At 40.9% G+C, this 17,666-nt stretch overlaps 1 protein-coding gene across 1 annotated transcript in view; it reads right to left on the reverse strand.

The window, feature by feature from the left end:
• The window catches only part of LOC109886016 (probable E3 ubiquitin-protein ligase MID2), a 204,902-nt gene that overhangs the window by 23,492 nt on the left and 163,744 nt on the right, over positions 1–17,666 (reverse strand). Inside the window, 2 exon segments of the mRNA XM_031797035.1 lie at positions 15,129–15,272; positions 16,977–17,104. Of these exon segments, the coding sequence (XP_031652895.1) occupies positions 15,129–15,272; positions 16,977–17,104 (272 nt within the window).

Below are 17,666 nucleotides of genomic sequence, written 5' to 3' on the forward strand. Positions count from 1 at the left end.
GCCTTTTTTGCCTTTACCTCCCTTCTCACCTCATTTGCTCACATTGTATATAGACTTGTTTATACTGCATTATTGACTGTATGTTTGTTTTACTCCATGTGTAACTCTGTGTCGTTTTATCTGTCGAACTGCTTTGCTTTATCTTGGCCAGGTCGCAATTGTAAATGAGAACTTGTTCTCAACTTGCCTACCTGGTTAAATAAAGGTAAAATAAATAAAATAAATAAATAAAAACAACACTACTCTACAGTACTACAGTAAACAACACTACCCTACAGTACTACAGTAAACAACACTACCCTACAGTACTACAGTAAACAACACTACCCTACAGTAAACAACACTACCCTACAGTAAACAACACTACCCTACAGTACTACAGTAAACAACACTACCCTACAGTACTACAGTAAACAACACTACCCTACAGTACTACAGTAAACAACACTACCCTACAGTACTACAGTAAACAACACTACCCTACAGTACTACAGTAAACAACACTACCCTACAGTACTACAGTAAACAACACTACCCTACAGTACTACAGTAAACAACACTACCCTACAGTACTACAGTAAACAACACTACCCTACAGTAAACAACACTACCCTACAGTACTACAGTAAACAACACTACCCTACAGTACTACAGTAAACAACACTACCCTACAGTACTACAGTAAACAACACTACCCTACAGTACTACATATCATCTCACATTCCCACCCCTGGTACCTGACTGGTACTACCAGATATATAGACATATCATCTCACATTCCCACCCCTGGTACCTGACTGGTACTACCAGATATATAGACATATCATCTCACATTCCCACCCCTGGTACCTGACTGGTACTACCAGATATAGACATATCATCTCACATTCCCACCCCTGGTACCTGACTGGTACTACCAGATATATAGACATATCATCTCACATTCCCACCCCTGGTACCTGACTGGTACTACCAGATATATAGACATATCATCTCACATTCCCACCCTGGTACCTGACTGGTACTACCAGATATATAGACATATCATCTCACATTCCCACCCCTGGTACCTGACTGGTACTACCAGATATATAGACATATCATCTCACATTCCCACCCCTGGTACCTGACTGGTACTACCAGATATATAGACATATCATCTCACATTCCCACCCTGGTACCTGACTGGTACTACCAGATATATAGACATATCATCTCACATTCCCACCCCTGGTACCTGACTGGTACTACCAGATATATAGACATATCATCTCACATTCCCACCCTGGTACCTGACTGGTACTACCAGATATATAGACATATCATCTCACATTCCCACCCCTGGTACCTGACTGGTACTACCAGATATATAGACATATCATCTCACATTCCCACCCTGGTACCTGACTGGTACTACCAGATATATAGACATATCATCTCACATTCCCATCCCTGGTACCTGACTGGTACTACCAGATATATAGACATATCATCTCACATTCCCCCTCCAGGGAGAGAGGAGAAGGATCAGATGACATCAACAGTGGTTAGCGTTTAAGCACTCAGAGATGCAGAAAAAAGGCAATGCTACAAACTCAGCAGTCTGAAATATCATTTCAGCTCCAGCTCCCTCTTATCCTCCTGAGGAGGTAATGGCAGCTCAGTGAGGCCAGCCAGCAGACCTGGAGTCAAATAGTATTTGATATACATTTAAAATACTTTATTTGTGCTTGATTGGGCTTGTCTAGGTTAATGGACCAATAGAACAGTCTCAATAGTATAAACCCAGTCCAACTGGAACTCCAGGCAGGCAAAAACAAACGTTAAAAGTATTTGAAAATATTTCAAATAGTATTTGAACCCAGGTCTCCCAGCCAGCCCACCTCTTCCCTCCCACTCTGGATCTGTTGATGGCCTCAGCTCTTCAGTCTATCACTGCTGAAATAAATCCTACTTCACTGCAGCACTGGGACTGAGCAGGTTGGTGCAGGCTGGGACTGAGTGGAGGAGAGGAGGAGAGAGGAGGGAGAAGAGAGGAGAGAAATCGTAGGGAGGAGAGAGGAGGGAGGCGAGGTGGAGGAGATAGGAGGGGGGAGAGGAGGAGAGAGGAGGGAGAAGAGAGGAGGAGAGAGGAGAGAAATCGTAGGGAGGAGAGAGGAGGGAGGTGAGGGGGAGGAGAGAGGAGGGAGGAGGGAGAAGAGAGGAGAGAAATCGTAGGGAGGAGAGAGGAGGGAGGAGAGGTGGAGGAGATAGGAGGGGGGAGAGGAGGAGAGAGGAGGGAGAAGAGAGGAGGAGAGAGGAGAGAAATCGTAGGGAGGAGAGAGGAGGGAGGCGAGGGGGAGGAGAGAGGAGGGAGGAGAGGGAGGAGGAGAGGAGAAGGGGTGGAGGAGAGGAGTGAGGAGAGGGGGAGGAGAGAGGAGGGAGGAGGGAGGAGGGAGGAGAGGGAGAGGAGAGGGGGAGGAGGAGAGGAGAAGGGGTGGAGGAGAGGAGTGAGGAGAGGGGGAGGAGAGAGGAGGGAGGAGAGGGAGGCGAGGGGGAGGAGGAGAGGAGTGAGGAGAGGGGGAGGAGGGAGGAGAGGGAGAGGAGGGAGGAGAAGGGGAGGAGGAGAGGAGAAGGGGAGGAGGAGAGGAGAAGGGGTGGAGGAGAGGAGTGAGGAGAGGGGGAGGAGAGAGGAGGGAGGAGAGGGAGAGGAGGGAGGCGAGGGGGAGGAGGAGATGAGTGAGGAGAGGGGGAGGAGAGAGGAGGGAGGAGAGGGGGAGGAGGGAGGAGAGGGAGAGGAGGGAGGAGGCGAGGAGTGGTGGGAAAAGGGGGAAAACAGGAAAGAGGATTAGAGAAGAGAGAAAGGAAGGAGTGAAGAATAGTAGATGAGAAGAAAGCAGCTCTGTGGAGGATCTGTAGGAAGTACAGTTGAAGTCGGTAGTTTACATACACCTCGGCCAAATACATTTAAACTCAGTTTTTCACAATTCCTGACATTCAATGCCAGTAAAAATCCCCTGTTTTAGGTCAGTTAGGATCACCACTTTATTTTAAGAATGTGAAATGTCAGAATAATAGAAGAGAGAATGATTTAGTTCAGCTTTTATTTCTTTCATCACATTCCCAGTGGGTCAGAAGTTTACATACACTCAATTAGTATTTGGTAGCATTGCCTTCAAATTGTTTAACTTGGGTCAAATGTTTCGGGTAGCCTTCCACAAGCTTCCCACAATAAGTTGGGTGAATTTTGGCCCATTCCTCCTGACAGAGCTGGTGTAACTGAGTCAGGCTTGTAGGCCTCCTTGCTTACACATGCTTTTTCAGTTCTGCACACATTTTTTATAGGATTGAGGTCAGGGCTTTGTGATGGCCACTCCAATAATACCTTGACTTTGTTGTCCATAAGCCATTTTGCCACAACTTTGGAAGTATGCTTGAGTCATTGTCCATTTGGAAGACCTATTTGCGACCAAGCTTTAACATCCTGACTGATGTCTTGAGATGTTGCTTCACTATATCCACATAATTTTCTCCCTCATGATGCCATCTATTTTGTGAAGTGCACCAGTCCCTCCTGTAGCAAAGCACCCCCATAACATGATGCTGCCACCCCCATACTTCATTCTTGGGATGGTATTCTTCAGCTTGCAAGCCTCCCCTTTATCCTCCAAACATAACGATGGTCATTATGGCCTAACAGTTCTATTTTTGTTTCATCAGACCAGAGGACATTTCTCCAAAAAGTACAATCTTTGTCCCCATGTGCAGTTGTAAACCGTAGTCTGGCTTTTTTATGGTGGTTTTGGAGCAGTGGCTTCTTCCTTGCTGAGCGGCCTTTCAGGTTATGTCGATATAGGATTTTGGGGTGGCAGTGTAGCCTAGTGTTTAGAGCATTGGACTAGTAACTGGAAGGTTGTAAGTTCAAACCCCCGAGCTGACAAGGTACAAATCTGTCTTTCTGGCCCTGAACAGGAAGTTAACCCACTGTTCCTAGGCTGTCATTGTAAATAAGAATTTGTTCTTAACTGACTTGCCTAGTTAAATAAAGGTAAAATAAAATGACTGTGGATATAGATCATTTTGTACCCGTTTCCTCCAGCATCTTCACAAGGTCCTTTGCTGTTGTTTTGGGATTGATTTGCACTTTTCGCACCAAAGTACGTTCATCTCTAGGAGACAGAATGTGTGTCCTTCCTGAGCGGTATGAAGCCTGCGTGGTCCCATGGTGTTTATACTTGCATACTATTGTTTGTACAGATGGACGTGGTACCTTCAGGTGTTTTGAAATTGCTCCCAAGGATGAACCAGACTTGTGGAGGTCTACATTTTTTTTCTGAGGTCTTGGCTGATTTCTTTTGATTTTCCCATGATGTCAAGCAAAGAGGCACTGGGTTTGAAGTTAGGCCTTGAAATACATCCACAGGTACACCTCCAATTGACTCAAATGATGTCAATTAGCCTATCAGAAGCTTCTAAAGCCATGAAATCATTTTCTGGAATGTTTCAAGCTGTTTAAAGGCATAGTCAACTTATTGTATGTAAACTTCTGACCCACTGGAATTATGATAAGTGAAATAATCTGTCTGAAAACAATTGTTTGAAACATTACTTGTGTCATGCACAAAGTAGATGTCCTAACCGACTTGCCAAAACTATAGTTTGTTAACAAGAAATTAGTGGAGTGGTTGAAAAACAAGTTTTAATGACTCCAACCTAAGTGTCTGTAAACTTCCGACTTCAACTGTATGTGACAGGATACTCCAATCTGTCCCAGGGCCATCTAGCTCCACATGTGAGAGTGGCACTCTACTGTCAGCTATTCCTCCCGTGTCCTCCCACTCTACTGCCAGTTCATCCTCCCACTCTACTGCCAGTTCATCCTCCCACTCTACTGCCAGTTCATCCTCCCACTCTACTGCCAGTTCATCCTACTATGTTCTCCCACTCTACTGCCAGTTCATCCTCCCACTCTACTGTCAGTTCATCCTGCTATGTTATCCCACTCTACTGCCAGTTCATCCTCCCACTCTACTGCCAGTTCATCCTACTATGTTCTCCCACTCTACTGCCAGTTCATCCTCCCACTCTACTGTCAGTTCATCCTGCTATGTTCTCCCACTCTATTGCCAGTTCATCCTCCCACTCTACTGCCAGTTCATCCTACTATGTTCTCCCTCTCTACTGTCAGTTCATCCTGCCACTCTACTGTCTGTTCATCCTACTATGTTTTCCCACTCTACTGTCAGTTCATCCTGCTATGTTCTCCCACTCTACTGTCAGTTCATCCTGCTATGTTCTCCCACCATACTGCCAGTTCATCCTACTATGTTCTCCCACTCTACTGTCAGTTCATCCTGCTATGTTCTCCCACTCTACTGTCAGTTCATCCTGCTATGTTCTCCCACCATACTGCCAGTTCATCCTACTATGTTCTCCCACTCTACTGTCAGTTCATCCTGCTATGTTCTCCCACTCTACTGTCAGTTCATCCTACTATGTTCTCCCACTCTACAGTCAGTTCATCCTGCTATGTTCTCCGACTCTACTGTCTGTTCATCCTACAATGTTCTCCCACTCTACTGTCAGTTCATCCTACTATGTTCTCCCACTCTACTGTCAGTTCATCCTGCCACTCTACTGTCAGTTCATCCTGCTATGTTCTCCCACCATACTGCCAGTTCATCCTACTATGTTCTCCCACTCTACTGTCAGTTCATCCTGCTATGTTCTCCCACTCTACTGTCAGTTCATCGTACTATGTTCTCCCACTCTACAGTCAGTTCATCCTGCTATGTTCTCCGACTCTACTGTCTGTTCATCCTACAATGTTCTCCCACTCTACTGTCAGTTCATCCTACTATGTTCTCCCACTCTACTGTCAGTTCATCCTGCCACTCTACTGTCAGTTCATCCTACTATGTTCTCCCACTCTACTGTCAGTTCCTCCTCCTGTGTCCTGCCACGGCAGCCTGACATTATCTGCTAGGCCTATACCTGCTATTATCTCCTCTGCTCTACACTTCAGTAAATCTCCTCTTCCCTCCTCTCCTCAATGCCCCTCAAAAGTGTCACCCAGTCCACTCACTCAAGGTACTATAGTCCATAAATGGTGATACAGACAAACTGGAACAGCTGATGTTCCCAAATGACATGTTATCTTGATGTCAGTACAGTAACTGCATGGCATTACAAAGCTGTTGCTAAAATATGGCTGTTACATAACGGGATAGAGTGCAAACCAGCAACATTCAGTGTTATATAAAGTAGTCCAACCCTATCTCTTCTTACTGTATTATAACGTAGTCCAACCCTATCTCTTCTTACTGTAGGTTACTGTATTATAACGTAGTCCAACCCTATCTCTTCTTACTGTAGGTTACTGTATTATAACGTAGTCCAACCCTATCTCTTCTTACTGTATTATAAAGTAGTCCAACCCTATCTCTTCTTACTGTAGGTTACTGTATTATAACGTAGTCCAACCCTATCTCTTCTTACTGTAGGTTACTGTATTATAAAGTAGTCCAACCCTATCTCTTCTTACTGTAGGTTACTGTATTATAAAGTAGTCCAACCCTATCCCTTCTTACTGTATTATAACGTAGTCCAACCCTATCTCTTCTTACTGTATTATAAAGTAGTCCAACCCTATGTCTTCTTACTGTATTATAAAGTAGTCCAACCCTATCCCTTCTTACTGTAGGTTACTGTATTATAAAGTAGTCCAACCCTATCTCTTCTTACTGTAGGTTACTGTATTATAAAGTAGTCCAACCCTATCCCTTCTTACTGTAGGTTACTGTATTATAAAGTAGTCCAACCCTATCTCTTCTTACTGTATTATAAAGTAATCCAACCCTATCCCTTCTTACTGTATTATAAAGTAGTCCAACCCTATCTCTTCTTACTGTATTATAAAGTAGTCCAACCCTATCTCTTCTTACTGTAGGTTACTGTATTATAACGTAGTCCAACCCTATCTCTTCTTACTGTATTATAAAGTAGTCCAACCCTATCTCTTCTTACTGTAGGTTACTGTATTATAACGTAGTCCAACCCTATCTCTTCTTACTGTAGGTTACTGTATTATAACGTAGTCCAACCCTATCTCTTCTTACTGTATTATAAAGTAGTCCAACCCTCTCTTCTTACTGTAGGTTACTGTATTATAACGTAGTCCAACCCTATCTCTTCTTACTGTAGGTTACTGTATTATAAAGTAGTCCAACCCTATCCCTTCTTACTGTATTATAAAGTAGTCCAACCCTATCTCTTCTTACTGTAGGTAATTGTTTTATGAAGTAGTCCAACCCCCCTATCCCTTCTTACTGTATTATAAAGTAGTCCAACCCTATCTCTTCTTACTGTAGGTTACTGTATTATAAAGTAGTCCAACCCTATCTCTTCTTACTGTAGGTTACTGTATTATAAAGTAGTCCAACCCTATCTCTTCTTACTGTAGGTTACTGTATTATAAAGTAGTCCAACCCTATCTCTTCTTACTGTAGGTTACTGTATTATAAAGTAGTCCAACCCTATCTCTTCTTACTGTATTATAAAGTAATCCAACCCTATCCCTTCTTACTGTATTATAAAGTAGTCCAACCCTATCCCTTCTTACTGTATTATAAAGTAGTCCAACCCTATCTCTTCTTACTGTAGGTTACTGTATTATAAAGTAGTCCAACCCTATCTCTTCTTACTGTATTATAAAGTAATCCAACCCTATCTCTTCTTACTGTAGGTTACTGTATTATAACGTTGTCCAACCCTATCCCTTATTACTGTATTATAAAGTAGTCCAACCCTATCCCTTCTTACTGTATTATAAAGTAGTCCAACCCTATCCCTTCTTACTGTAGGTTACTGTATTATAAAGTAGTCCAACCCTATCTCTTCTTACTGTAGGTTACTGTATTATAAAGTAGTCCAACCCTATCTCTTCCTACTGTAGGTTACTGTATTATAAAGTAGTCCAACCCTATCCCTTCTTACTGTATTATAAAGTAGTCCAACCCTATCTCTTCTTACTGTATTATAAAGTAGTCCAACCCTATCTTTTCTTACTGTAGGTTACTGTGTTATAAAGTAGTCCCACCCTATCCCTTCTTACTGTATTATAAAGTAGTCCAACCCTATCTCTTCTTACTGTAGGTTACTGTATTATAAAGTAGTCCAACCCTATCCCTTCTTACTGTATTATAAAGTAGTCCAACCCTATCTTTTCTTACTGTAGGTTACTGTGTTATAAAGTAGTCCCACCCTATCCCTTCTTACTGTATTATAAAGTAGTCCAACCCTATCCCTTCTTACTGTATTATAAAGTAGTCCAACCCTCTCTCTTCTTACTGTATTATAAAGTAGTCCCAACCCTATCCCTTCTTACTGTATTATAAAGTAGTCCAACCCTATCTTTTCTTACTGTAGGTTACTGTGTTATAAAGTAGTCCAACCCTATCTCTTCCTACTGTAGGTTACTGTATTATAAAGTAGTCCAACCCTATCTCTTCCTACTGTAGGTTACTGTATTATAAAGTAGTCCAACCCTATCTCTTCTTACTGTATTATAAAGTAGTCCAATCCTATCTCTTCTTACTGTAGGTTACTGTGTTATAAAGTAGTCCAACCCTATCCCTTCTTACTGTATTATAAAGTAGTCCAATCCTATCTCTTCTTACTGTAGGTTACTGTATTATAAAGTAGTCCAACCCTATCTCTTCTTACTGTAGGTTACTGTATTATAAAGTAGTCCAACCCTATCTCTTCTTACTGTATTATAAAGTAGTCCAACCCTATCTCTTCTTACTGTGTTATAAAGTAGTCCAACCCTATCCCTTCTTACTGTATTATAAAGTAGTCCAACCCTATCTCTTCTTACTGTAGGTAATTGTTTTATGAAGTAGTCCAACCCTATCCCTTCTTACTGTATTATAAAGTAGTCCAACCCTATCTCTTCTTACTGTAGGTTACTGTATTATAAAGTAGTCCAACCCTATCTCTTCTTACTGTAGGTTACTGTATTATAAAGTAGTCCAACCCTATCTCTTCTTACTGTAGGTTACTGTATTATAAAGTAGTCCAACCCTATCTCTTCTTACTGTATTATAAAGTAATCCAACCCTATCCCTTCTTACTGTATTATAAAGTAGTCCAACCCTATCCCTTCTTACTGTATTATAAAGTAGTCCAACCCTATCTCTTCTTACTGTAGGTTACTGTATTATAAAGTAGTCCAACCCTATCTCTTCTTACTGTATTATAAAGTAATCCAACCCTATCTCTTCTTACTGTAGGTTACTGTATTATAACGTTGTCCAACCCTATCCCTTATTACTGTATTATAAAGTAGTCCAACCCTATCCCTTCTTACTGTATTATAAAGTAGTCCAACCCTATCCCTTCTTACTGTAGGTTACTGTATTATAAAGTAGTCCAACCCTATCTCTTCTTACTGTAGGTTACTGTATTATAAAGTAGTCCAACCCTATCTCTTCCTACTGTAGGTTACTGTATTATAAAGTAGTCCAACCCTATCCCTTCTTACTGTATTATAAAGTAGTCCAACCCTATCTCTTCTTACTGTATTATAAAGTAGTCCAACCCTATCTTTTCTTACTGTAGGTTACTGTGTTATAAAGTAGTCCCACCCTATCCCTTCTTACTGTATTATAAAGTAGTCCAACCCTATCTCTTCTTACTGTAGGTTACTGTATTATAAAGTAGTCCAACCCTATCCCTTCTTACTGTATTATAAAGTAGTCCAACCCTATCTTTTCTTACTGTAGGTTACTGTGTTATAAAGTAGTCCCACCCTATCCCTTCTTACTGTATTATAAAGTAGTCCAACCCTATCCCTTCTTACTGTATTATAAAGTAGTCCAACCCTCTCTCTTCTTACTGTATTATAAAGTAGTCCCAACCCTATCCCTTCTTACTGTATTATAAAGTAGTCCAACCCTATCTTTTCTTACTGTAGGTTACTGTGTTATAAAGTAGTCCAACCCTATCTCTTCCTACTGTAGGTTACTGTATTATAAAGTAGTCCAACCCTATCTCTTCCTACTGTAGGTTACTGTATTATAAAGTAGTCCAACCCTATCTCTTCTTACTGTATTATAAAGTAGTCCAATCCTATCTCTTCTTACTGTAGGTTACTGTGTTATAAAGTAGTCCAACCCTATCCCTTCTTACTGTATTATAAAGTAGTCCAATCCTATCTCTTCTTACTGTAGGTTACTGTATTATAAAGTAGTCCAACCCTATCTCTTCTTACTGTAGGTTACTGTATTATAAAGTAGTCCAACCCTATCTCTTCTTACTGTATTATAAAGTAGTCCAACCCTATCTCTTCTTACTGTGTTATAAAGTAGTCCAACCCTATCCCTTCTTACTGTATTATAAAGTAGTCCAACCCTATCTCTTCTTACTGTAGGTAATTGTTTTATGAAGTAGTCCAACCCTATCCCTTCTTACTGTATTATAAAGTAGTCCAACCCTATCTCTTCTTACTGTAGGTTACTGTATTATAAAGTAGTCCAACCCTATCTCTTCTTACTGTAGGTTACTGTATTATAAAGTAGTCCAACCCTATCTCTTCTTACTGTAGGTTACTGTATTATAAAGTAGTCCAACCCTATCTCTTCTTACTGTATTATAAAGTAATCCAACCCTATCCCTTCTTACTGTATTATAAAGTAGTCCAACCCTATCCCTTCTTACTGTATTATAAAGTAGTCCAACCCTATCTCTTCTTACTGTAGGTTACTGTATTATAAAGTAGTCCAACCCTATCTCTTCTTACTGTATTATAAAGTAATCCAACCCTATCTCTTCTTACTGTAGGTTACTGTATTATAACGTAGTCCAACCCTATCCCTTATTACTGTATTATAAAGTAGTCCAACCCTATCCCTTCTTACTGTATTATAAAGTAGTCCAACCCTATCCCTTCTTACTGTAGGTTACTGTATTATAAAGTAGTCCAACCCTATCTCTTCTTACTGTAGGTTACTGTATTATAAAGTAGTCCAACCCTATCTCTTCCTACTGTAGGTTACTGTATTATAAAGTAGTCCAACCCTATCCCTTCTTACTGTATTATAAAGTAGTCCAACCCTATCTCTTCTTACTGTATTATAAAGTAGTCCAACCCTATCTTTTCTTACTGTAGGTTACTGTGTTATAAAGTAGTCCCACCCTATCCCTTCTTACTGTATTATAAAGTAGTCCAACCCTATCTCTTCTTACTGTAGGTTGCTGTATTATAAAGTAGTCCAACCCTATCCCTTCTTACTGTATTATAAAGTAGTCCAACCCTATCTTTTCTTACTGTAGGTTACTGTGTTATAAAGTAGTCCCACCCTATCCCTTCTTACTGTATTATAAAGTAGTCCAACCCTATCCCTTCTTACTGTATTATAAAGTAGTCCAACCCTATCTCTTCTTACTGTAGGTTACTGTATTATAAAGTAGTCCCAACCCTATCCCTTCTTACTGTATTATAAAGTAGTCCAACCCTATCTTTTCTTACTGTAGGTTACTGTGTTATAAAGTAGTCCAACCCTATCTCTTCCTACTGTAGGTTACTGTATTATAAAGTAGTCCAACCCTATCTCTTCCTACTGTAGGTTACTGTATTATAAAGTAGTCCAACCCTATCTCTTCTTACTGTATTATAAAGTAGTCCAACCCTATCTCTTCTTACTGTAGGTTACTGTGTTATAAAGTAGTCCAACCCTATCTCTTCTTACTGTATTATAAAGTAGTCCAACCCTATCTCTTCTTACTGTATTATAAAGTAGTCCAACCCTATCTCTTCTTACTGTAGGTTACTGTATTATAACGTAGTCCAACCCTATCTCTTCTTACTGTAGGTTACTGTATTATAACGTAGTCCAACCCTATCTCTTCTTACTGTATTATAAAGTAGTCCAACCCTCTCTTCTTACTGTAGGTTACTGTATTATAACGTAGTCCAACCCTATCTCTTCTTACTGTAGGTTACTGTATTATAAAGTAGTCCAACCCTATCCCTTCTTACTGTATTATAAAGTAGTCCAACCCTATCTCTTCTTACTGTAGGTAATTGTTTTATGAAGTAGTCCAACCCTATCCCTTCTTACTGTATTATAAAGTAGTCCAACCCTATCTCTTCTTACTGTAGGTTACTGTATTATAAAGTAGTCCAACCCTATCTCTTCTTACTGTAGGTTACTGTATTATAAAGTAGTCCAACCCTATCTCTTCTTACTGTAGGTTACTGTATTATAAAGTAGTCCAACCCTATCTCTTCTTACTGTAGGTTACTGTATTATAAAGTAGTCCAACCCTATCTCTTCTTACTGTATTATAAAGTAATCCAACCCTATCCCTTCTTACTGTATTATAAAGTAGTCCAACCCTATCCCTTCTTACTGTATTATAAAGTAGTCCAACCCTATCTCTTCTTACTGTAGGTTACTGTATTATAAAGTAGTCCAACCCTATCTCTTCTTACTGTATTATAAAGTAATCCAACCCTATCTCTTCTTACTGTAGGTTACTGTATTATAACGTAGTCCAACCCTATCCCTTATTACTGTATTATAAAGTAGTCCAACCCTATCCCTTCTTACTGTATTATAAAGTAGTCCAACCCTATCCCTTCTTACTGTAGGTTACTGTATTATAAAGTAGTCCCACCCTATCCCTTCTTACTGTATTATAAAGTAGTCCAACCCTATCTCTTCTTACTGTAGGTTACTGTATTATAAAGTAGTCCAACCCTATCCCTTCTTACTGTATTATAAAGTAGTCCAACCCTATCTTTTCTTACTGTAGGTTACTGTGTTATAAAGTAGTCCCACCCTATCCCTTCTTACTGTATTATAAAGTAGTCCAACCCTATCCCTTCTTACTGTATTATAAAGTAGTCCAACCCTCTCTCTTCTTACTGTATTATAAAGTAGTCCCAACCCTATCCCTTCTTACTGTATTATAAAGTAGTCCAACCCTATCTTTTCTTACTGTAGGTTACTGTGTTATAAAGTAGTCCAACCCTATCTCTTCCTACTGTAGGTTACTGTATTATAAAGTAGTCCAACCCTATCTCTTCCTACTGTAGGTTACTGTATTATAAAGTAGTCCAACCCTATCTCTTCTTACTGTATTATAAAGTAGTCCAATCCTATCTCTTCTTACTGTAGGTTACTGTGTTATAAAGTAGTCCAACCCTATCCCTTCTTACTGTATTATAAAGTAGTCCAATCCTATCTCTTCTTACTGTAGGTCACTGTATTATAAAGTAGTCCAACCCTATCTCTTCTTACTGTAGGTTACTGTATTATAAAGTAGTCCAACCCTATCTCTTCTTACTGTATTATAAAGTAGTCCAACCCTATCTCTTCTTACTGTGTTATAAAGTAGTCCAACCCTATCCCTTCTTACTGTATTATAAAGTAGTCCAACCCTATCTCTTCTTACTGTAGGTAATTGTTTTATGAAGTAGTCCAACCCTATCCCTTCTTACTGTATTATAAAGTAGTCCAACCCTATCTCTTCTTACTGTAGGTTACTGTATTATAAAGTAGTCCAACCCTATCTCTTCTTACTGTAGGTTACTGTATTATAAAGTAGTCCAACCCTATCTCTTCTTACTGTATTATAAAGTAATCCAACCCTATCCCTTCTTACTGTATTATAAAGTAGTCCAACCCTATCCCTTCTTACTGTATTATAAAGTAGTCCAACCCTATCTCTTCTTACTGTAGGTTACTGTATTATAAAGTAGTCCAACCCTATCTCTTCTTACTGTATTATAAAGTAATCCAACCCTATCTCTTCTTACTGTAGGTTACTGTATTATAACGTAGTCCAACCCTATCCCTTATTACTGTATTATAAAGTAGTCCAACCCTATCCCTTCTTACTGTATTATAAAGTAGTCCAACCCTATCCCTTCTTACTGTAGGTTACTGTATTATAACGTAGTCCAACCCTATCTCTTCTTACTGTAGGTTACTGTATTATAAAGTAGTCCAACCCTATCTCTTCCTACTGTAGGTTACTGTATTATAAAGTAGTCCAACCCTATCCCTTCTTACTGTATTATAAAGTAGTCCAACCCTATCTCTTCTTACTGTAGGTTACTGTATTATAAAGTAGTCCAACCCTATCCCTTCTTACTGTATTATAAAGTAGTCCAACCCTATCTTTTCTTACTGTAGGTTACTGTGTTATAAAGTAGTCCCACCCTATCCCTTCTTACTGTATTATAAAGTAGTCCAACCCTATCCCTTCTTACTGTATTATAAAGTAGTCCAACCCTATCTCTTCTTACTGTAGGTTACTGTATTATAAAGTAGTCCCAACCCTATCCCTTCTTACTGTATTATAAAGTAGTCCAACCCTATCTTTTCTTACTGTAGGTTACTGTGTTATAAAGTAGTCCAACCCTATCTCTTCCTACTGTAGTTTACTGTATTATAAAGTAGTCCAACCCTATCTCTTCCTACTGTAGGTTACTGTATTATAAAGTAGTCCAACCCTATCTCTTCTTACTGTATTATAAAGTAGTCCAACCCTATCTCTTCTTACTGTAGGTTACTGTGTTATAAAGTAGTCCAACCCTATCTCTTCTTACTGTATTATAAAGTAGTCCAACCCTATCTCTTCTTACTGTATTATAAAGTAGTCCAACCCTATCTCTTCTTACTGTATTATAAAGTAGTCCAATCCTATCTCTTCTTACTGTAGGTTACTGTGTTATAAAGTAGTCCAACCCTATCCCTTCTTACTGTATTATAAAGTAGTCCAATCCTATCTCTTCTTACTGTAGGTTACTGTATTATAAAGTAGTCCAACCCTATCTCTTCTTACTGTAGGTTACTGTATTATAAAGTAGTCCAACATGATGGAACCGCCTTTCAGGCCAGAGTACTTTCAATAACTTGCAGATAATTTAAATACAGACCAGAGAATGTGAAGACTTCGGTCCACACGTTGACATGGTTAAAACTACAAGACCAGAAAAACCGTAAGACCCTCTGAAAACTGGACGAGTGAAGAAGGTGAAGACTGGACCAATAACATGCACCGTCTGCAGCTCTGCGTGTAAAGTAGTCTAGGACCAAAGACAGGAGGGACAAACACGGTTTGTACACGGTACTTACTGATGAAGTTGGTCTGGCCGGTGTAGATGGTGTACTGCAGTTCGTAGGAGGTGACGCTGAATTCGTCCTCAGACGTCCAGTGAACTGTGATGGTGTCGTGGGAGGCAGTACACAGCTCATCACGTATGGAGGGAGGACTGGGAGCTACAGGGTCAAACAAGGGATAGATTAGTGTTGGACTGGATTTATTCAAAACAATACTAGATGTGTACTTGATGCCACAGGGACAGCACACGAGAACATTCATAGAGGTGTACTTGATGCCAGAGGACAGCACATGAGAGCATTCATAGATGTGTACTTGATGCCAGAGGACAGCACATGAGAGCATTCATAGATGTGTACTTTCCCGGAGGACAGCACATGAGAGCATTCATAGATGTGTACTTGATGCCAGAGGGACAGCACATGAAAGCATTCATAGATGTGTACATGATGCCAGAGGACAGCACATGAGATCATTCATAGATGTGTACTTGATGCCAGAGGACAGCACATGAGAGCATTCATAGATGTGTACTTGATCCTGGAGAACAGCACATGAGAGCATTCATAGATGTGTACTTGATGCCAGAGGACAGCACATGAGAGCATTCATAGATGTGTACTTGATGCCAGAGGACAGCACATGAGAGCATTCATAGATGTGTACTTGATGCCAGAGGGACAGCACATGAGAGCATTCATAGATGTGTACTTGATGCCAGAGGACAGCACATGAGAGCATTCATAGATGTGTACATGATGCCACAGGACAGCACATGAGAGCATTCATAGATGTGTACTTGATGCCAGAGGGACAGCACATGAGAGCATTCATAGATGTGTACATGATGCCACAGGGACAGCACATGAGAGCATTCATAGATGTGTACATGATGCCACAGGGACAGCACATGAGAGCATTCATAGATGTGTACATGATGCCACAGGGAAAGCACATGAGAGCATTCATAGATGTGTACATGATGCCACAGGGAAAGCACATGAGAGCATTCATAGATGTGTACATGATGCCACAGGGACAGCACATGAGAGCATTCATAGATGTGTACTTGATGCCAGAGGACAGCACACGAGAGCATTCATAGATGTGTACTTCATCCCGGAGGACAGCACATGAGAGCATTCATAGATGTGTACTTGATGCCAGTGGACAGCACATGAGAGCATTCATAGATGTGTACTTGATGCCAGAGGGACAGCACATGCGAGCATTCATAGATGTGTACATGATGCCACAGGGACAGCACATGAGAGCATTCATAGATATGTACATGATGCCACAGGGACAGCACATGAGAGCATTCATAGATGTGTACTTGATGCCAGAGGACAGCACACGAGGTCATTCATAGATGTGTACTTGATGCCAGAGGACAGCACATGAGAGCATTCATAGATGTGTACTTGAAGCCAGAGGACAGCACATGAGAGCATTCATAGATGTGTACTTGATGCCAGAGGACAGTAATATTTCATTTGGACAGTCCCCTGGCCTACAGATGTTTTCCTGTTTGAGTGTGTAGGGTGGGAGCTACAGTGTCAACAATGGAAACATCAATATCTAGACATAATTTCAGACAATGTGCATTGTACCAGTCAACTAAACACAAAGTGTAGTACATTTTTTGTCAGATTTATTCTACGTTACTTCTGTACGTCTTCCGGTGGTCGTTTGTGTTTCAACAAAACGATATAACACCTCCAGAGGCATTGCAGGATGGACATTGATCGACAGACAGGTTCATTATTTGCCAACAGTGGTGCTGTCTTATATTCTTTGTGAAAGCCTCTCTCCCTCTCTCCCTCCCTCCCTCTCCCTCCCTCTCCCTCCCTCTCTCTCACCTGTCAGGTAGTCCAGTCCCTCTAGGATCTTCTTCTCTCTGGAAAAGTCCAGGGCAAAGTTATCAAAGGCTTCGTTCAGGTTCACATCTGGTATCAGCACCTGGGAGGAGGCCGTGGCCATGGCAACCCTGGGGGAGAGAGGGAGGCGGGAGGAGGGGGTGGAAGAGAGGGAGGGGGAGGAGGGGGGGGGGGGGTGGAAGAAAGGGAGGAGAGACGAAAGGAGAGGTATCAGACTGGAGCATAGAGATCCTATTGTATGGACTGGAGAACCGAAGCAGGAAGATGATGAAGGAGCAGAGACCAAGGATGCCCTCTGTCTACACACATCAGTGTGTGGGTGAGTCTGACACAGCCGCAGACAGACAAGGCCCTGTTGTGTTTAACCCTTCATAATCCAGCCTGTCTCCATCAGCTAGAGAACCTAATTCCTAAAACATCCAGCAGACCCTGAAATCCTGAAGGAGACTTCCATTCCAGGGAGAGAGTAACAATGAACATTGAATAACAAGAATAACAAGCCTTGGAAATAGTAGAGAACAACCATGCAGAATGTGTTCTGAGTATCCTTCCATTTCTGTTGACCTTAAAAGCCTCCCACGAAACACACAGCCCATCCCAGGCGGGAAGGATGTGACATCCCACCTCTCGCCCATGTTCCTGGTGGCTAGTTACAGGGGGCTGGTAGGGGAG

Source organism: Oncorhynchus kisutch, linkage group LG19 (genome assembly GCF_002021735.2).
Source record: "Oncorhynchus kisutch isolate 150728-3 linkage group LG19, Okis_V2, whole genome shotgun sequence".
Taxonomy (NCBI): domain Eukaryota; kingdom Metazoa; phylum Chordata; class Actinopteri; order Salmoniformes; family Salmonidae; genus Oncorhynchus; species Oncorhynchus kisutch.